Genomic DNA, 21,578 nt, shown 5'->3' on the forward strand with positions numbered 1-21,578 from the left:
CCTGAGGGAGGTTGGTCGGCCCCAGCTATTGTTATCAGGAAGGCCGCCCCAAGGTCTTTCATTGTCCAATTGGCTGATGGCTCCATTCTCCGGAGCAAAAGGAGGATGCTGCGGAGAGTTCCCTGCCCATCGCCACAATGCATTGCTCCGCCGGCTATCGTGCCTCCTCCGGACATTTCCTGCCACGAGGACACCGATATGCCATCGATCCCACCTGTCCACGACACTGCCGCAATGCCAGCAATCCCACCTGTCCAAGTGCGGTGTCTCCAGCTCCACCTCTGCGGCGTTCGACCAAAATTCGGCACCCGCCTCAAAGACTGAATCTATAGACTTTACTTTTATAAATTTCATTCAGTTTGCTCTGTATCTGCACGATAGACACCTTCCCATGTATACCTTTTTGTTAACTCACCATTTGTACATAAGTCAGGCATGTATATACCTTCACATTTCATAAATTATTTTAAACAAAAAGGGGGAGATGTCATAATATCCACTCATTTATATAATGAGATGCAGACAGGCAGTGATTGACACATAGGATGACCTATGAACACAGAACAACCAATCACCAGACAAGACACCACCACTATAAAGCTCACAGGGCATTAAGACTGCCGCTTTTTTCGGGACCCAGACACTGAGACAGTCAGAGTGCACAAGTCAGTGGATATTATTGCCATGTGGTAGCTAGTAAGTCTGATCGAAACAGTAAGAGGTCGTCAGTTGGATTAGTAGAGTGTCAACCCACAGCTGAACATGTACAGCCATTCATAGTTTAAATTAAACCGTGTTGGATCATCTCCGGTGTTAGACGTTTGTTTCTAGCTTCCCTGCATCCAGTTACAGTCAATGTTAAACCACCCCGCCTATCACATCAGATACTAACTGTTCACATTATAGATTAATGATTTGGATGAGGGAAATAAATATATCATCTCCAAATTTGCAGACAATACAAAATTGGGTGGGAGGGTGAGCCGTGAGGAGGATGCAGAGATGCTTCAGCAGGATTTGGACCGGCTGAGTGAGTGCGATGGCAGATGCAGTATAATTTGTGTAAATGTGAGGTTATTCGCATCAGTAGCAAAAATAAGAAGGCAGATTATTTGAATGGGTGTAAATTGAGAGCGGTTGATACTCAGCGAGACCTTGGTGTCTTCATTCATCAGTCTCTGAAAGTGAGCTTGCAGGTACAGCAGGCATTAAAGAAGACAAATGGTATGTTGGCCTTCATAACAAGAGGATTTGAGGAAAGGATAAGGGATGTGTTACTGCAATTGTGTAGGGCATTGGTGAGGCCACACCTGGTGTATTGTGTGCAATTTTGTTGTTCTTAGCTGAGGAAGGATGTTCTTGCTATGGAGGGAGTGTAGCGAAGGTTCACCAGGCTGATTCTTGGGATGGTGGGACTCTCAAATGAGGAGAGACTAAATCGGTCAGGATTATATACATTGGAGTTTAGGAGAGTGAGAGATGTCATAGAAATGTATAAAATCTTTACAGGGTTAGACAGGGTAGATATCTATATCAAATGTTCCCGATGGTGGGGGAGTCCAGATCTAGGGGTCATAGTCTGAGGATAAGGGGTAAACCTTTTAGACTGAGGTGAGGAGAAATTTCTTCCAAAATGTGGTAAACCTGTGAAATTCATTAGCACAAAAAGTAGTTGAGGCGAAAACCTTTAATTTCAAGAAGGAGTGAGATAGATATAGTTCTTGAGGCTAAAGGGATCAAGGGATATGCAGGGGGGGTGGGTGGGGGAGAGGCTGGATCAAAATATTGAACTTGCTGATCAGCCATGATCATATTAAATGGCGGAGCTGGCTCGAAGGACTGAATGGCCTCCTCTTGGCTTCTATTTTCTATGTATGTTTCTATACGAGGACATTTGAGATGAAATGAAAGTCACTTATTGTCACAAGTAGGCCTCAAATGAAATTACTGTGAAAATACCCTAGTCGGCACATTCTGGCGCCTGTTTGGGAAGTTTTCACATTTAAGTGAAAACTTAAATTGGATAAATTGGAATTGATCTCCTTGGACCAAAGGGTACTGAGGGAAGGTTTTCTAGTGGTGCAGCCGATTATGACAGGTTTAATAAGGTAGCCAAAGAAAAACTATTTCCATTTGGCACAGTAGGGTAGCTGTAACATTTTCTGGAAGTGTATGCTAACGCTCTTGTAACTCGGGTTCAAATCCTAACACAGCAGCTCATGGAATTTAAATTCAATTAATAAACCTGGAATTTAAAGTTAGTCTGAGTAATCATTACAACTGCCATCATTTGTTTGCTATTCTACTTTTGGGAAGGAAATCTGCCATCTGTCTGCTCTATATGCGACTCACTGTTGTTTCACCTCGCCAGGGACCCGAGTTCGATTTCTGGCTTGCGCACTATCTGTGAGGAGTCTGAACGTTCTCCCCACGTCTGTGTGGGTTTCCTTCGGGTGCTCTGGTTTCCTCCCACATGTGCCAAAAGATGTGTTGTTAGGTGAATTAGACATTCTGAATTCTCCCTCAGTGTACCCAATCAGGCTGCGTAGTGTGGCAACTGGGGGATTTTCACAGTAAAATTCTTAATAAACTTTTTTGTCACAAGTAGTCTTACATTAACACTGCAATGAAGTTACTGTGAGAATTATATTTTGGGGGAATAAGTTGTTATTCTGTAAAGAAGACGGGCTGGATTCTCCGCCGTCGGGATTCTCTGTTTTTCCGGCAGCCCCGGGGTTTCCCCACAATGGGAAACCCAATTGACCAGCCGGCGAAACGGAGCATCCTGCCAGGGTGCTGAACCAGAAATCTGGCGCGGAGGGACGGAGCATACAGCCTGACATTTGTATAAATGATTTAGTTGTATGGGAGAATTTATAAATAAAGAAGAGTAGAGATGTTAAATATATGCATTTTTAATTAAGCTATGATCAGGTGATGTTATAAGTAAATGAGTAAAGTTTAGAAATTTGTCAGCAGATGAGAACCACACAGGCACAGGGAGAATGTGCATGGACAGTGACCTGGGGCTGGGATTGATCCCGCGTCTTCAGTCCCGTGAGGTAGCAGTGCTAACCACTGTGCCACACTGATTCTGTTCTTACCCCATTGTTCATTGACCATCGTAATTTACAATTTTCAGACATTCTAAAAACAAATTCTGCTTTTCTGTTCTTCCTGCCAAAGTGAATACAGTCATATTTCACCACATTGTACTTCATCTGCCATCCTCACTGAGCAGAGAGTAAAGACTTTAATTAATATGCCTATCAGTCTTTCTGTCCTCCTTACAAGGTAAGTAGCTTTGTATCTTCTGGAAACTTGAATGCATTGCTCTCCTCTTCCTTATATATGCTATTAATATCAACTGTTAATAAACAAGGCTCTAGAATCAATCCTTGTATTAATAATCTTTATTAGTGTCACAAGTAGGCATACATTAACACAGCAATTAAGTTATTGTTAAAATCCCCAAGTCACCACACTCGGTGCCTGTTTGGACAGACTGAGGGAGTATTCAGAATTCACCTAACAAGCACGTCTTTCGGGACTTGTGGGAGGAAACCGGAACACCTGGAGGAAACCCACGCAGACAGAGGGAGAACGTGCAGACCCTGCACAGACAGTGACCCAAACCGGGAATCAAACCCGGGTCCCTGGCACTGTGAAGCAACTGTGAGAACCATTGTGCTACCGCCCATAATGACACTCCATTGAGGTTTAGATGGACTTATACAAAGAACACAGAAAGTTAGCATGCTGGTACACCAAGAAATTAGGAAGACAGATGATATATTGACATTTATTTGAAGGTGATTGGAAGTGGTAAGACCACACTTAAACACAGTTTAGTCCATATTTCAGAAGTATGTATATTGGGGGTCGGGCAACAAAGGTTTGCAGAATTGGTTCCTGATATGAGAGGGTTGTATAATGATGAGAAGCTGAGTAACATAGCGCCTGCAGATAAAGAACCTTAGTTAGGCCACACTTGTAGTATAGTGTTCAATTCTGGCCGTGGAGGTTTTAGAGAGGGTGCAGAGGACATTTATCAGGATGTTGCCTGGTATGGAGGGCATTAGCTATGAGGAGAGGTTGAATGAACACAGTTTGTTCTCACTGGAACGACAGAGGTTGAGGGGCGACCTGATAGAGGTCTACAAAATTGAGGGGCTGAGACAGAGTGGATAGTCAGAGACTTTTTCCCAGGATAGATGGGTCAATTACTAGGGGGCATAGGTTTAAGGTGCGAGGGGCAAGGTTTAGAGGAGAGGTACGAGGCAAGTTTTTTACACAGAGGGTAGTGGGTGCCTGGAACTCGCTGCCGGAGGAGGTGGTGGAAGCAGGACAATAGTGATGTTTAAGGGGCATCTTGACAAATACATGAATACGATGGGAATAGAGGGATATGGACCCTGGAATTGTAGATTTTAGTTTAAGCAGGCAGCATGTTCAGTGCAGGCTTGGAGGGCCGAAGGGCCTGTTCCTGTGCTGCCCTTTTCTTTATTCTTTGTTCTTTGATGGGAGATGAAGCATTCAAGATTCTGAATGGGCTTGGCAATGATTCATGGAGTTGTGTATTGTTTCTCGAGTGACCATATTTAAGAGTGGGGTGGGTGGATGGATTCTTGATATCTCAAGAGGTCAAAGGATATGGGGAGTGGGTTTGGAAAACTAAAGTTGAGGAAGAAGACCAGCCATGATTGCACCAAATGATGGAGTAGGTTCGACAGACCATATGGCCTACTTCTGTTTCTATTTATTATGTTCTGATTTTGCTCAACTTGTCAAGGGAAGTTGGACTTTACACATTATCCTTGTTTGTATCATTCAACAATGCATTTTACAAAGGATATCATTTGGCTTATGTTTTGAATAATTTGTTATTTTTAGAAAGTGGACGAATTATTGCTGGAGTTGCGAAAGGATCCAAAATGATGAGATTATTTATGGGCCATTTACAGAGTGCGTGCCTTGATGGCTTATGCTTGTTCTTTGTGCGGTACAAAAATGATATTCTGATCACAGGGAAAAATATTCAAGAGGTATGATATAGTATTTACTTCATAAATAATTTTGCTCATTAAATTAGTATCAGGAATGTGGGGCTGAATTCTCCATTCTGGAGACTAAGTATTGACGCCGTCGTTAAAACAATGGAGTTTCACGACGGCGTGACCGGGTCCACAACTGCAGCGATTCAACCGCTCCCAAGGGGCTAGCACGGGCATATCGGGAAACATAACATGTTGTTAATGGACTGGCGGCCGATTTGTGATTGACGCGTCGCTGCGGCTACACATATGAATTCTCCCCCCTCCACACGGCCTTAAGGAGGGCAGTGCCCCACTTCCGCTACACAAAATTGGAGACTCTCCTTGACTCCGTGGAGAAGAGGAGGCTGGTGCTGTACCCCAGGCCGGGACGGAGGTCATCAGGTGCCATCGTTCACAGTGCCTGGGCTGAGGTGGGAGCTGCCGTCAGCTCCATCAGCGAGGTGGCCTGGACTGGAGACCAGTGCAGGAAGAAACTGCATGACCTCCTCAGGGCGGCCAGGGTGAGCACCCAGCGCTGTGCCCCTGGCACAAACCCCCCACGCACTTATCACCAATCCAAGCCGCAATGGCCAGGTGCCCTGGCCACTGATACCATCAGATACCCAACCTCTGGGCTGCATGCGGCGGGCCGTCTAACACCTTTGCTGTTTGTGTTTTCCCTCCCCAGGACAAGGCCGCGCAGAACTGTTGGGAGTGGGAGAAGACCGGAGGAAGACCACCAGACCTGCATGGTCTCTGTGCCTGAGCAGAGGGCACTGGACATTGTCAGCGGGCCGGAGGAGAGGAAGGTCGGCGGCGAGCCACGAATTGAGACCCCCCTGTCTGGTTGTGCGCCCACCTCAATCCCCCTCACCCCGGGCACACCACCTCACGCCTCATCCCTGTCCCGCTGTATAACTATACATGCTATCTTGTGTCTTACATGACAAGCCGGGGATGGTCCCGGCCCATGCGGTGCCCCCACCCCTAGCCAGTGCCAGAGCCGGTGCCTCCCTTGACAGCTGAGCACCGAGGACACCACGATGCAGGACACCACGGAGTTTGGGTCAGAGGAGGACACAGACTTTCCACCATAGCTGTCTCCTACACTGTCCACCATCTCAGAGACTATCAGCCTCGGTTGGGCAAATTAGTGAAGAGGCTCCTGGGATACTCACTGGTGCATACCACACAGTCATTCCGATACAGCGGGTGGAGGTAGCAGCACCGAGGGGCCGGACGGTCGGAGGGCAGTCCGGCCCCAGGGACTAGCTGCCGCCCAGACGGGTCCTGTGCTCCTGGAAGATCTAGTCGCACCCAAATGGGTGCAGCCAGAGATCCAGGGACTAGAGGAGGAGGTGATGGCAGGCTTCCAACATCTGCAGGTGCAGGTGGGGGAGTCCATCCATGTACAGGAACAGGGAGTGGTGCCGGTCATGTGTGCCAACCATCCCGAAACCTCACCAGTGGCAATGGGGGCGACGGTGTCGGATATAGATCAGCGTGTGTAAGTCCTGGGGCATTCTGTGCAGGGGGGGGCCGAGGCCCAGGACAGGGTTGCCTGCTCACAGGCGTCCATGTGCCAGAGCCAGCTGGAGATTGCAGTGGCGCTCCTCAGGGTGGTTGAGTCACAGCAGGCCATTGCTGAGAGCATCGGCGGCATTGCGCAGGTGCTGGCCAGCGTTACACACACAGTCCCAGATGGAGATGGCCCACCCCCTGTGCTCCATGGCTGCAAATATTCAAACCCTTGTCAATACCAGAGCGGGCATTCAGAACTGGCAGTGCCAGGTGGTGGGAGGGCCTCGGGAGATGGCCCTGCTCGCACCCGTCCCGTGGAGAAGCCCGTGGACCATTGGGCACCTGGCCCTGGCAGGCCCCCAATCCCCGCGCAGAAAGCACGACCTGTGTCCGATCCGGGAGCCTGCAGTCACCCCACATAACCTCCTACCTCCTCTCGCAGCCACCTTAGTCAGCACGCCAGCTTCACGTTTTTTGTGGCACATTAGAAACATGCCGTCGGGAAATCGGCCCATCTAAGGCGGAGATTCGCTCAGGCCCTGGAGAATCGGGCGTCAGGGCAGATAATGAGATGCGAGCAGTACTTCCAGGCCGCATGGCGTGAGCCGCGATTCCATCGTGTTGGGTGTCTGGAGAATGCCGATTCAGTGCGAAACTGGCATCAGACCCTATTTTGGCGTCAGAGCCGATTCTCCACCCGATCACGTTTCGCAATTTCAGCGTCACCGCTAGGACAATCCAGCCTGTGATCATTTTCAAATTTTAGTTTGAGTAAAATGGATTTGAGTTTTCTTAGTATTAAACATGTCATAATCAGGTATTAATACCTTATTAATGGGTCAAGAATGCCGTGTCTGAATCCTTTGCCTGACTATGCTCCTGAAGCCCATTTTCTTCTGTGCGTGTTTCAGATTTCCATGACTAACAGTCTTGTGTTTCAGAGTCAGGTGTTGATTGGAATTACCCATATTCCTTTATTCCTATTTTTCTACAGTATATTTCCTTTCTTGCACCATTTTTGAGTAATTTTTTAAAAAAGCAAAAAAGGCAAAAATGTGCAAGCATCCACGTACTTTCAATACTTTCATCGTAACATACTGCACAAGCCCGCTCCTCTCCACCGGTACTACCCGCCATATTTTCCCTCCTACTCTACTCTACCCCCTCCCCTCCCCCCCACCCCCTGCTGACGCTCACTCTCCCGCAAAGAAGTCAATAAATGGTTGCCACCTCCGGGCGAACCCCTGCACAGATCCCCTCAAGGCGAACTTAATTTTTTCCATACCCAGGAAACTCGACATGTCCGCAAGCCACCACTCAGTCTTCGGGGGCTTTGAGTCCCTCCACACCAATAGTATTCGTCGCCGGGCTATCAGGGAAGCAAAGGCCAAAACATCGGCCTGTTTCTCCCCCTGGACTCCCAGGTCTTCCGAAACCCCAAAAATTACCACCCCTGGACTCATCACCACCCTTGTTTTTAGCACCCGGGACATGAGCCCCGCAAATCTCTCCCAGTACCCCCTCAGCTTAGGGCATGCCCAAAACATGTGAACGTGGTTCGCTGGTCCTCCCGCGCACCTAGCGCATTTGTCCTCTTTCCCGAAGAATTTGCTCATCCGAGCCACCGTCATATGGGCCCGGTGAACGACCTTAAATTGAATCAGCCCGAGCCTAGCACATGTCGCGGTCGAATTTACCCTACTCAGGCCCTCTGCCCACAGCCCATCCTCCATTTCCCCGCCTAGCTCCTCCTCCCATTTCAGTTTCAGTTCCTCTGTCTGGGACCCTTCCTCCCTCATGAGCACCTTATAAATACCCGAGACTCTACCCTCCCCTTCTTCTCTCCTAGAGACTATTCGGTCTAGGATCCCCATTGGCGGGAGGCGTGGGAAAGATGGGACCTGTCTACGAACAAAGTCCCGCAACTGTAGGTACCTAAAATCATTTCCCCTTACCAACCCAAATTTCTCCTTCAAGCTCTTCAAACTCGCGAAGCTCCCTTCCAGGAACATATCACCCATCCTTCCCGCCCCCGCCCGCCGCCATACTCGGAACCCCCCCATCCATACTCCCGGGGGCAAACCGATGGTTGTCGCAGATTGGCGCCCAGACAGACGCCCCCATCTCCCCTACATGCCTCCTCCACTCGCCACCACTACCGGGCTGGTTGTGTACTTGGCCGGCGGTAGCGGTAGAGGAGCCGTGACCAGGGCTTCCAAGCTGGAGGCCCTGCACGAAGCCGCCTCCACCCGCCCCCAAAAGACCCCGTACCCATCCACTTCCTTATCATAGCGATGTTGGCCGCCCAGTAATAATTAATCAAACTCGGCAAAGCCAGCCCTCCCTCACTGCGGTTCCTCTCCAACATCGCCTTCTTCACCCGCGGGGATTTTCCCGCCCAGACAAAGCTCATGATCATCCTGTTAACTCTTTTGAAGAAGGACTGTGGGATAAAGATCGGGAGGCACAGAAAAATAAACAGAAATCTAGGGAGGATTGTCATCTTTACAGTCTGCACCCTCCCTGCCAGCGACAGTGGGAGTGCATCCCATCTCCGAAACTCTCCCTTCATTTAACTTATGCAGCCTGCCCCAGTCTCGTGCCACCTGGATTCCCAAATACCGGAAATTTTCCTCAACCAGCCTAAACGGTAGCCCTCTCAATCTGTTCTCCTGGCCCCTTGCCTGGACCACAAACATTTCACTCTTGGCCGTATTTAATTTGTATCCTGAGACTGGCCGAACTTCCTCAGCATTCCCAGTATACGTCCCATCCCGGCCACTGGGTCCGACACATACAGGAGCAGGTCGTCTGCATAAAGAGAGGCCCTATGTTCTACCCCGCCCCTCACCATCCCCTTCCAACCCTCTGCGGCTCTCAGCGCAATCGCCAGTGGCTCTATGGCCAGCGCAAACAGCAGCGGGGACAGCGGGCAGCCCTGTCTGGTCCCTCGGTACAACCTAAAGTACTCCGACACTTCTCTGTTAGTCCTGACGCTGGCCCTCGGGGCCTGATATAATAATTTGATCCAATCCACCAATCCCTCCCCGAACCCAAACCGTCCGAGCAGCTCCCATAGATAGTCCCACTCCACCCGGTCAAAGGCCTTCTCGGCGTCCATTGCCACCACTACCTCCACCTCCCTACCCACCGGGGTCATCATTATCACATTAAGTAACCTTCTCAGGTTGGCCGCCAGCTGCCTACCTTTCACGAACCCAGTTTGGTCCTCCCCAATCACCTCTGGTACGCAGTCCTCCATTCTAACCGCCAGTACCTTTGCCAGGAGCTTGGCGTCAACATTAATCAGGGAGATTGGCCTGTAGGATCCACACGCCTCCGGGTCTTTACCCCGCTTCAATATCAGTGATATAGTGGCTTGCGACATTGTCGGCGGCAGGGTCCCTCTGTCCCTTGCCTCATTGAAAACCCTCGCCAAGACCAGACTCACCAGCTCAGAGAATTTCCTATAGAACTCTACTGGGTATCCATCCGGCCCCGGGGCCTTCCCCGATTGCATGGCCTTTAGGCCCCCCAATACATCCTCTACTCTAATTGGGGCCCCCAGATCATCCACTCGCCCCCCACCTAGTGTTGGGAAGGTTAACTCGTCCAGAAACCTTTTCATCCCCTCCGGTTCTTCCGGCGGCTCCAAAGTATACTGCTTGCGATAGAAGTCCCGGAATACCTTATTCAATCCTGCCGGGTCCTCCACTTTGCGCCCCCCCCCCCCCCATCCCTCACTCTACCTATTTCCCTGGCCGCCTCCCTCCTCCTGAGTTGCTGCGCTAACAGTCTGCTAGCCTTTTCCCCATGCTCGTACACCACTCCCCTCGCCTTCCTAAGCTGTTCCACGGCCCTACTCGTGGATAGTGCCCCCAGCTCCGCCTGTAGTCTCTGCCTCTCCCTGAGTAAAACCTCCCCCAGGGACTCCGCGTGCTCTTCATCTATCCGACCCATTTCCCTGACCAATCTATCCATCTCTGCCCTGTCTGCCTTGGCTCTGTGGGCCCCAATTGAAATCAGCTCCCCCCGCACTACTGCCTTTAGCGCCTCCCACAGGGTCGTCGCTGAGACCTCCCCCGTGTCATTCACCTGCAGGTAATTTTGCATACATCTCCGAAGCCTCTCGCAGATCCCATCCTCCGACAGCAGTCCCATGTCTAGCCTCCATTGCGGGCGTTGGTAGCTCACTCCCCTGATCTGCAGGTCTACCCAATGCGGGGCATGGTCTGAGATAGTAATTGCCGAATATTCCGTGTTCTTTACCTCCCCTATACAATCCCTGCTTAGTACAAAGAAATCTATCCTAGAATATACTTTATGGACGTGCGAGTAAAACGAGTAGCCCCTTCCTATTGGCTGTCTATCTCTCCAGGGGTCCACTGCCCCCATTTGCTCCATAAACCCTTTCAGCTCCCTTGCCATTGCTGAGAGTCTACCCGTTCTGGGACACGACCGATCCAAAGTCGGGTCAAGGACCATGTTAAAGTCCCCTCCCATTATTAGCCTGCGAGAATCCAGGTCCGGGATCTTCCCCAGCACCCTTTTAATGAAGTCCACGTCATCCCAGTTCGGGGCATATATATTCACCAGCACCACTCTTCTCCCCTCCAATTTGCCCCGTACCATCAGGTATCTGCCCCCCCCTGTCTGCGGATATGCCCTCTGCCTCAAATTGCACGCGCTTGTTGATCATGATTGCCACCCCACTGGACTTCGAGTCCAAGCCCGAGTGGAAGGCCTGGCTAATCCAGCCCTTCCTTAGCCTGGTCTGGTCAGACACTTTCAGATGTGTCTCCTGCAACATAATTACGTCCGCCCTCAGAGCCCGCAAGTGCGTGAACACCCGCGCCCTCTTAACCGGCCCATTCAGTCCCTTGACGTTCCAGGTGATCAGCCTGGTCGGGGGGCACAACCCACCCACCCACCCCCCCCACCACGCCGGTCAGCCATAGCCTTTCTCGGGCCGGCCCCCGGCCCGTGCGTCGCGCCATTCCTGGCCCGCCCTTTGGCTGCCTCCACCCTCGACCTCCTTTCCAGTGCCTATTTCAAGTCCCTCCCACATCAGCAGAACACCCCCCCCCCCCACTAACCACATCCCCCGATACCCCCCCCCCTGCCATCTACTGGCTGTGACCTCCCCCCCCCCCCCCACCTGACTCCCTTGACTAGCCAATCTGCTAGCCCGGTGACTCAACACTCCGGCGCCTTCCTGTCTCATTCCCATTGTTTCCCCGTCCTCCTCCCCACTCCCCGGCGCCCCATCCCCCTCTCCAACCCACTGGGGCAAGCCGGCTCCAGTGTCTTCCGCGAGCTGCACAAAAAGAACAAATCAGCCCAAACAGGAAAAAACAGAAAAAGGAGGAAAAAACACAAAAAAAAAATCCCATGAGAAAAAAGAGAAAAAAAAAAGGTAAACCCCCCAAACCAATGTCCATGAAAAAAGGAAAGAGTCCCAAATGTTCCGCTTGGCACGTTTGGCCCAGCAAACCGTTGAGCAGCAGTCCAGGCCCATTCGGCGTACCTTCCCACGGTAATCCTCGGGCCCTAATTCGCGTCCGTGGGGCCTCTTTTCGGGACCAGCCCCTGATCCCTCACAAAATCCATCGCTTCTTCGGGCTCGGAGAAGTAGTGGTGTTGACCCTGGTGCGTGACCCATAGGCGAGCCAGGAACAGCAGACCAAACTTCACGTGCTTCTTGAACAGCATCACCTTGACATTCTTAAAGGCTGCTCGCTGCCGAGCCACCTCCTGGCTTAGGTCCTGGTAAATGCGGATAACATTGTTGTTCCACGTGCTGCTCCTGGCGCTCTTTGCCCACCGCAGCACCCGCTCCTTGTCCACGAACCTGTGGAACCTAATCACCATCGGGCGGGGGGGGGGTCCGCCCGGCCGCCCCTGCCTTGCCTGCACTCTGTGTGCCCCCTCCAGCTCCGGCGGTCGCGGAAAGGCTTCGGCCCCCATCAGCTGCTTCAACAGGTCTGCTACAAACGCTGCGGCATCAGCTCCCTCAGCCCCCTCCGGGAGACCGACCATCCTCAGGTTGTTCCTGCGGACTCTATTCTCCAGCTCCTCCACTCTGTCCAGCAGTCTTCTCTGCCGCTCTTTCAGCCCGTCAACTTCTAGCGCCGCAACCGTCTGCGCATCCGCCTGCTCCTCCACTGCCTCTCCCAGCTCCTTAACTTTAACATCTTGCGCATCCAGCCTCTGGTTCAGCTGATCCACCGCTTTCTGGATTGGGTCCAAGCTGTCCCGCTTCAGCGCTTCAAAACTGAACTTCATTACCTGGAGCATGTTATCCAGCGCCTGCTGGATTGCTCAGTCCGGGGTCCGTGTGTCCGCCATCTTAGGTCCCCGGTAATTTTCTTCAGGTCCTTGTCTCTGTCCCTTTTTCTTCTGCCTTCTGGACTCCCGCTGTTCCATGTGCCGCAGCCCGCTCCTCAGCACTTTCGCTGCCGTCTTCCATCGCCCAGCTCCTTAACTTTTACCTCTTGAGCATCTGAAGTGGGTCCAAGTTGTCCTGCTTCAGCGACTCCAAACCTGTTTTTCTTCTCCTGGAGCAAGGAAGGTCCGTGGGTCTGCCATCTTACGTTTCAGGTCAGTTTCCTCTGCTCCTTGCCTCTGTCTCTTTCTCTCTTTCTTCCCCTACCTGCTGGCCTCCCACGGTTCCACCGATTGCAGCCCGCTCTCCAGCCCTTTCGCGGCAGCCTTTTTGCCGCTCCGTGGTCCCGCTATCGCGGGGAATCAGCTCCAAAGCCCCGCCGGAGTGAGAGCCCGCCGAATGTGCGGCTCACTCGAGCATCGCCGCCACCGGAAGTCCATTTTGAGTAATTTTGCCAATTTGATTCATTTTGTGCTTATGATCTAACACCTGGCAGGAACTGCATTGAAATGGTGTTACAATGACTTTATTCAGAACAATAACAATATGCAGAGAGTAGAGACTTTCATTGTAACATATGAAATAAGAGCATGAGTAGGCTATTTGGCTCATCAACCCTCCTCTTTCATTTACTATGATTGTAACCTTAAGTCCACCTTCCTGCCTGCTCCTATCACCATTCACTCCCCTGTACACCAAAAATCTGATACTGTCTTCTTGTGGGTCTAGTAAGACCACCGAGGCTGACGTTCCACTAGAATAAATCCCCATTGCAAGAACTGAATGGCTGATTGATCTCAATCTTCTCATGAAGTCCCCAACATCACTGATACCAGTCGTTAACCAATTCAGGAGCTGGTTTAGCACACTGGGCTAAATCACTGGCTTTTAAAGCGGACCAAGGCAGGCCAGCAGCACGGTTCAATTCCCGTACTAGCCTCCGCGAACAGGTGCGGAATATGGTGACTAGGGGCTTTTCACAGTAACTTCATTTGAAGCCTACTTGTGACAATAAGCGATTTTCATTTCATTCAATTCACTCCACATGATATCAAGAAACAGTGAAGGCACTGAATGCTACAAAGGCTATGGGCACTGACAGCATCCTGGCAATAATACTGAAGACTTGGGGCCAGATTCAACGGCCGTGTTGAGTCTGGCTTGAGTACGCCGTGGCTGGTGAATCCCGGGAGAGCCCTCCTGCGGCCTTCCCGGATATTTTCACACCTCGCGGGATTCACCCAAGTCCCGCGAGGATTTAGAGTCAAAATCTCACTCACAAGGAGCGAGCCTAACCGGTGCGCGCCAAAGCCGGTTTTAAACCAACTTTGGCGAACTTACCCAGCATCCGCCGGCCTCCTTTAACTCTCCGCCCTCCCCAGTGAGGCCGCAACCGGGCACCATTCAACATAGGTCCCATCACCATTGATATTTGTACGAACTAGAAGGGTGGGGAGAGTCGAACCCCTTGAGGAGTATAAAGAAAGTAGGAAGGTACTTAAGCAGGAAATTAGGAAGGCTAAGTGTTACCCAAAGAAAAGGACTTTGTGAAAGATGATTGTTGGGTCGGGTGTGAGGACAGTTTGGACCATGTTGACATCGGAAAGGAGGAGGTATTCGGTCTTTTAAAAGATATTTAGATAGATAAGTCTCCTGGGCCGAATGGGATTTACTCCAGAATACTGAGGTAAGCAAGAGAGGAAATTGCTGAGGCCTTGACTGACATCTTTGTACCCTCATTGGCTAGGGGTGTGATCCCAGAACACTGGAGAATAGCTAATGTGGTATCGCTGTTCAAGAAAGGTTGCTGGGATAATCCAGGAAACTATAGGCCTGTGAGCCTCAGGTCGGTAGTCGGTAAATTATTGGAGAGAATTCTCAGGGACAGGATTTATACCCATTTGGCACCAAATGGACTCATCAGCGATAGATAGCCTGGTTTGTGAAGGGGAGATCGTGCCTCACTAACTTGATCGATTTTTTTGAGGCACTAACAAAGATGATTAATGAGGGGAGGGTGGTGGATGTTGTTTACATGGACTTCAGTAAAGCATTTTACAAAATGCCTCATGGCAGACTGGTACAAAAGGTGGAGTCACACAGGATCAGAGGTGAGGTGGCAAGATGGATACAGAACTGCCACGGTAACAAAAGGCAGACTGTAGCTGTGGGAGGGTGTTTTTCTTACTGTAAGGTTGTGATTCGTGCTGGAGGGATTGGTGCTGGAGCCTCTGCTGTTTGTAGTCTACAAAAACAATTTGGAAGAAAATGTAGTTGGTCTTCTTAGAACGTTTGCAAATGTCACTAACATTGGTGGAGTGACATAGTGTTGAGGTTTGTCAGAGGATACAGCAGGACATAGATAGGTTGGAGACTTGGGCAGAGGAATGACAAATGGAGTTTAATCTGGACAAACGTATTGCATTTTGGTAGGTCTAACATAGAGGGGAAATATATATATATAGGGGCAGCACAGTAGCATGGTGGTTAGCATAAATGCTTCACAGCTCCAGGGTCCCAGATTCGATTCCCGGCTGGGTCACTGTCTGTGCGGAGTCTGCACGTCCTCCCCGTGTGTGCGTGGGTTTCCTCCGGGTGCTCCGGTTTCCTCCCACAGTCCAAAGATGTGCGGGTTAGGTGGATTGGCCATGCTAAATTGCCCGTAGTGTCCTAAAAAAAAAAGTAAGGTTAAGGGGGGGGTTGTTGGGTTACGGGTATAGAGTGGATACGTGGGTTTGAGTAGGGTGATCATTGCTCGGCACAACATCGAGGGCCGAAGGGTCTGTTCTGTGCTGTACTGTTCTATGTTCTATATATAGTAAATGTCAAAACCCTTCGGAATATACAATATCAGGGAGTTCTGGGCGTACAGGAACGCATATCTTTGAAAGTGGCAAAACAAGAGGACAAGGTAGTTAAGAATGCATATGGAATGCTTGCCTTCTTTGGACGGGGCATCAAGTATAAAAACTGGCAAGTCATGTCACAGTTGTACTGATCCTTGATCAGGCCACACTTGGAATATTAGGCACAATTCTGGTCACCGCACTGCCAGAAGGATGTGGAAGTTTTGCAGACGGTGCAGAGGAGGTTTAAAAGGATTTTGCTTAGTTTGGAAGGTGTTTTCTTTGCTGACAGGCTGAATAGACTTGGACTGTTTTCATTCGAACGACAGAGATTGAGGGGTGACCTGATAGAGGTCTACAAGATTATAAGGGTCATGGATAGAGTGGATGGCAGGCACTCTTTCCCAGAGTGGAGTGATCAATCACTAGGGTGCATAGGTTTAAGGTCCTTTTGGAGGAGGTGTGCAAGGCAGATTTTTTACACAGAGTGGTGAGTGCCTGTAACGCACTGCTCAGGTTGGTTGTGGAAACAAATACATTAACGGCATTCAAAAAGCATCTCGACAAATAAATGGATAGGATGGGTATCGAGTGATATGACACCAGGAAGTGCTAAAGGTTTTGGCCAAGGTGGTATGACCGGTCAGACTTGGAGGGCTAAAGGGCCTGTTCCTGTGCTTTATTGTTCCTCGTTCTTTGTTCAGTTCTATTTTACCTTGCACTCCTAAGTACCCACAATTTCATCCTTAATTATAGACTCTGAAAAGTACCAACAACCAACGTTAGCCTAACCGGCATACCATTTCCTACCTTCTGAGTCCCTCCCTTCTTAAACAGGGGTGTTACATTAGCCATTTTCCAAGCCACTGGGACCGTCCCTGCCTCTAAAATTCCTAAAATGCATCTACAATCTCCTCAGCTGTCTCCTTCGGAACCTGGGGTATAGTCCATCTGGTCTGGGAAATTTATCCACCTTCAGACCTTTCAGTTTCGCCAGCACCTTCTCCTTAGTGATGGTCAATCTTTCACCTCTGCCCCCTGACTCTCTTGAAGTTCTAGTATGACACTAGTGTCTTCCACTGTGAAAACTGATGCAAAGTATCTATTCAGTTCCTCTGCTATTTCTTTGTTCCCTATTTGTACTTCAACAGCCTCATTTTCCAGTGGTCCAATGCCTCTCTCGTATCTTTCAGATATTGAAAAAACTCTCGCAATCTCCTTTTATATTACTAGCCAGCTTACACTCATAGTTCATCTTCTCCCTCCCCTTATTTCTTTGTTTGATTGTCCTGTGCTCCCCAGTCCTCTGGCTTCTCACTAATCCTCGCTACATTGTATGCTTTATCCTTCGCTTTTTATACTGTCACTGACTTCCCTCGTCAGACATAGTTGCCTTGTCCTCCCCTTAGTTTGTTTCCTCCTCCTTGGGATGAATTTCTCTTCTGCCTCCCGAATAATTCCCCCAAACTCCTGCCATTGCTGTTCAACTGTCTTCCCTGCAAGGTTCCTTCCAATCAACTCTGGCCAGCTCCTCCCTCATGTCTTTGTGTTTACTCTTATTTTTTTTTTTTAATAAACAATTTTATTGAGGTAGTTTTTGGCTTTATAAACAGTTACAGACATCATCAGAAAGAAAGCAAAAAAGGCAAAAATGTGCAAACATCCACATACTTTCAATACTTCCATCGTAACATATTGCACAAGCCCGCTCCCCTCCCACCGGTACTACCCGCCATATTTTCCCTCCTACTCTACTCTACCCCCCCCCCCCCCCTCCCCCCCCCTCCCCCCCCACCCCCCTGCTGACGCTCACTCTCCCGCAAAGAAGTCAATAAATGGTTTCCACCTCCGGGTGAACCCCTGCACAGATCCCCTCAAGGCGAACTTAATTTTTTCCATCCCCAGGAAACTCGACATGTCCGCAAGCCACCACTCAGTCTTTGGGGGCTTTGAGTCCCTCCACGCCAATAATATTCGTCGCCGGGCTATCAGGGAAGCAAAGGCCAAAACATCGGCCTCTTTCTCCCTCTGGACGCCCGGGTCTTCCGAAACCCCAAAAATTGCCACCCCTGGACTCATCACCACCCTTGTTCTTAGCACCTGGGACATGACCCCCGCAAATCCCTCCCAGTACCCCCTCAGCTTAGGGCATGCCCAAAACATGTGAACATGATTCGCTGGTCCTCCCGCGCACCTAGCGCATTTGCCCTCTATCCCGAAAAATTTGCTCATCCGAGCCACCGTCATTTGGGCCCGGTGAACAACCTTAAATTGGATCAGCCCGAGCCTAGCACATGTCGCGGTCGAGTTTACCCTACTCAGGGCCTTTGCCCACAGCCCATCCTCCATTTCCCCGCCTATCTCCTCCTCCCATTTAAGTTTCAGTTCCTCTGTCTGGGACCCTTCCTCCCTCATGAGCACCTTATATATACCCGAGACTCTGCCCTCCCCTTCTTCCCTCCTAGAGACTATTCTGTCGAGGATCCCCATTAGCGGGAGGCGTGGGAAAGATGGGACCTGTCTACGAACAAAGTCCCGCAACTGTAGGTATCTAAAATCATTTCCCCTTACCAACCCAAATTTCTCCTCCAAGCTCCTCAAACTCGCGAAGCTCCCTTCCAGGAACATATCACCCACCCTTCCCACCCCCGCTCGCCGCCATACCCGGAACCCCCCATCCATACTGCCGGGGGCAAACCGATGGTTGTCGCAGATTGGCGCCCAGACAGACGCCCCCATCTCCCCCACATGCCTCCTCCACTGGCCCCATATCCGCAGGGTCGCCACCACTACCGGGCTGGTTGTGTACTTGGCCGGCGGCAGCGGTAGAGGAGCCGTGACCAGGGCTTCCAAGCTGGAGCCCCTGCACGAAGCCGCCTCCACCCGCTCCCAAATAGATCCCGTACCCACCATCCACTTCCTTATCATAGCGATGTTGGCCACCCAGTAATAATTGATCAGACTCGGCAAAGCCAGCCCTCCCTCGCTGCGGTTCCTCTCCAACATCGCCTTCTTCACCCACGGGGATTTTCCCGCCCAGACAAAGCTCATGATCAGCCCGTTAACTCTTTTGAAGAAGGACTGTGGGATAAAGATCGGGAGGCACTGAAAAATAAACAAAAATCGAGGGAAGATTGTCATCTTTACAGTCTGCACCCTCCCTGCCAGCGACAGCGGGAGTGCATCCCATCTCCGAAACTCTCCCTTCATGTGCTCCACCACCCTGGCCAAATTTAACATATGCAGCCTGCCCCAGTCTCGTGCCACCTGGATTCCCAAATACCGGAAATTTTCCTCAACCAGCCTAAACGGTAGCCCTCTCAATCTGTTCTCCTGGCCCCTTGCCTGGACCACAAACATTTCACTCTTGACCGTATTTAATTTGTATCCTGAGAACTGGCTGAACTTCCTCAGCATTCCCAGTATAGTTCCCATCCCGGCCACTGGGTCCGACACGTACAGGAGCAGGTCGTCTGCATAAAGAGAAACCCTGTGTTCAACCCCGCCCCTCATATCCCCTTCCAACCCTCTGCGGCTCTCAGCGCCATCGCCAGCGGCTCTATGGCCAGCGCAAACAGCAGCGGGGAGAGCGGGCAGCCCTGTCTGGTCCCTCGGTACAACCTAAAGTACTCCAACACTTCTCTGTTGGTCCTGACGCTGGCCCTCGGGGCCTGATATAATAATTTGATCCAATCCACCAATCCCTCTCCGAACCCAAACCGTCCGAGCACCTCCCATAGATAGTCCCACTCTACCCGATCAAAGGCCTTCTCGGCATCCATTGCCACCACTACCTCCACCTCCCTACCCGCCGGGGGCATCATTATCACATTGAGTAATCTCCTCAGGTTGGCCGCCAGCTGCCTACCTTTCACGAACCCCGTTTGATCCTCCCCAATCACCTCCGGTACACAGTCCTCCATTCTACCCGCCAGTACCTTTGCCAGGAGCTTGGCGTCTACATTAATCAGGGAGATTGGCCTGTAGGACCCGCATGCCTCCGGGTCTTTACCCCGCTTCAATATCAGAGATATGGTGGCTTGTGACATTGTCGGCGGCAGGGTCCCTCTGTCCCTTGCCTCATTGAAAACCCTCGCCAAGACCGGGCCCACCAGCTCAGAGAACTTCCTATAAAACTCTACTGGGTATCCATCCGGCCCCGGGGACTTCCCCGACTGCATAGCCTTAAGGCCCCCCAATACCTCCTCTACTCTAATCGGGAGTGTTTACTCTTATTTAATGGAATTTTGTTACATATGATTCCAGCTTCTCCCTCTCAAACTGCAGGGTGAATTCTATCATATTGTGGTCACTGCCCTCTGAGGATTTCTTCACCATAAGTTTCCTATTCAAGTCCGCCTCATGACACATCATCAGAATCCCTTGTTCCCGTGTTGGCTCTACACAAGCTGCTCCAAAAAACCATCTCGTAGACATTCCACAAATTCATTTTCTTTGGATCTGCAACCAACCTGATTTTCCCAGTCCACCTGCCTATTGAAGTCCCCCATGATTGCTGTAATATTGCCTTTCTGATATACCTTTTCTATCTCCTGATTTATTTTCTGCCCCACATCCTGACAACTGTTAGGGGATCTGTGCATAACTCTCATCAGGATCTTTTCTCCTTTGCGGTTCCTCAACTCTACCCACACAGATTCTACGCCTGCCGACCCTACAATGCTTCTTGCTATCGATTTGAGTTAATTTCTTACTAACAATGCAACTCTGTCACCTTTGCCCATCTGCCTGTCCTTTGTCTAGGACACGTATCCTTGGATATTTAGATTCCAGACCTCATCCCTTTGCAGCCACGTTTCCGTGACACCCACAATATTGTACCCGCCAATTTCAATGTGCGCAAGAAGCTCATTTACCTTGTTTTTCACCCCCCCCCCTTCTCATAGCTGTCCCCTTTTTGCTGTGCTTGAAGTTAGATTCCTGTCACTTTCTATACTCTCTGTTCTATTACGTGTTCTGGAGACTTTACGAACTCTCCTGAGCCCCTTTAACTTGCTTAAAGTCCTCATCATTAACTTGCATTCTAACCTTCTTTAATTTCGATGTTGTTATTTTCCATACAACTGAACCCTCCCCCTCCCTCACTATTTAGTTTAAAGCCCTATCTCCTCGGCACCATAGATGCAGACAGAGGTGTTCATGATATTTTGCTTCATGAAGTTTTGCTGACATTGAGGGAGAGATTGTTGTCATTCTGCCACTCAAGTAGGTTCCCTATCTCCCTCCTGTACTCTGAATCATCAATGTTCGAGATCTGACCCACTATGATCGTGTCATCAACAAACTGGTAGATGAAGTTGGAGCCAAATTTTGCCACGCAATAATGTGTGCATGGGGAGTATAGTAGGGCACTAAGTATGCAGCCTTGCAGGGCCCCCGGTATTGAGAATTATCACGGAGGCGGTGTTATTGTTTATCCTCACTGATTGTGGTCTATGGGTCAGGATCCAGTTGCAGAGGGAGGAGGCAAGTCCTAAGATTTTGAGTTTTGATTTGAGCTTGGCTTGGATTATGGTGTTGAAGGCACAGCTGCAGTCAATGAATAGGAGCCTGATATAGGAATCCTTGTTGTTGAGATGCTCTCGAGATGAGTGTACTGTCAGGGAGATGGCGTCTGCTGTGAACTATGGTGGTATGTTAATTGCAGTGCACAAGGCATTCTGGGAGTATGGCATTGTGTGTCTCATGACCAACCTCTCGACGCACTTCATAATGATCGCTGTCAAGGACACAGGATGGTAGTTGCCTGGTTCATCTTTGGCACTGATA

General features: G+C 50.3%; 1 protein-coding gene across 1 annotated transcript in view; it reads left to right on the forward strand.

The window, feature by feature from the left end:
- The window catches only part of LOC119966923 (dynein heavy chain 8, axonemal-like), a 1,786,259-nt gene that overhangs the window by 175,769 nt on the left and 1,588,912 nt on the right, over nucleotides 1–21,578 (forward strand). Inside the window, exon 5 of the mRNA XM_038798881.1 lies at nucleotides 4,894–5,045. Within this exon, the coding sequence (XP_038654809.1) occupies nucleotides 4,894–5,045 (152 nt within the window). The remainder of the gene's footprint in view (nucleotides 1–4,893; nucleotides 5,046–21,578) is intronic.

Source organism: Scyliorhinus canicula, chromosome 6 (assembly GCF_902713615.1).
Source record: "Scyliorhinus canicula chromosome 6, sScyCan1.1, whole genome shotgun sequence".
Classification (NCBI taxonomy): Eukaryota; Metazoa; Chordata; class Chondrichthyes; order Carcharhiniformes; family Scyliorhinidae; genus Scyliorhinus; species Scyliorhinus canicula.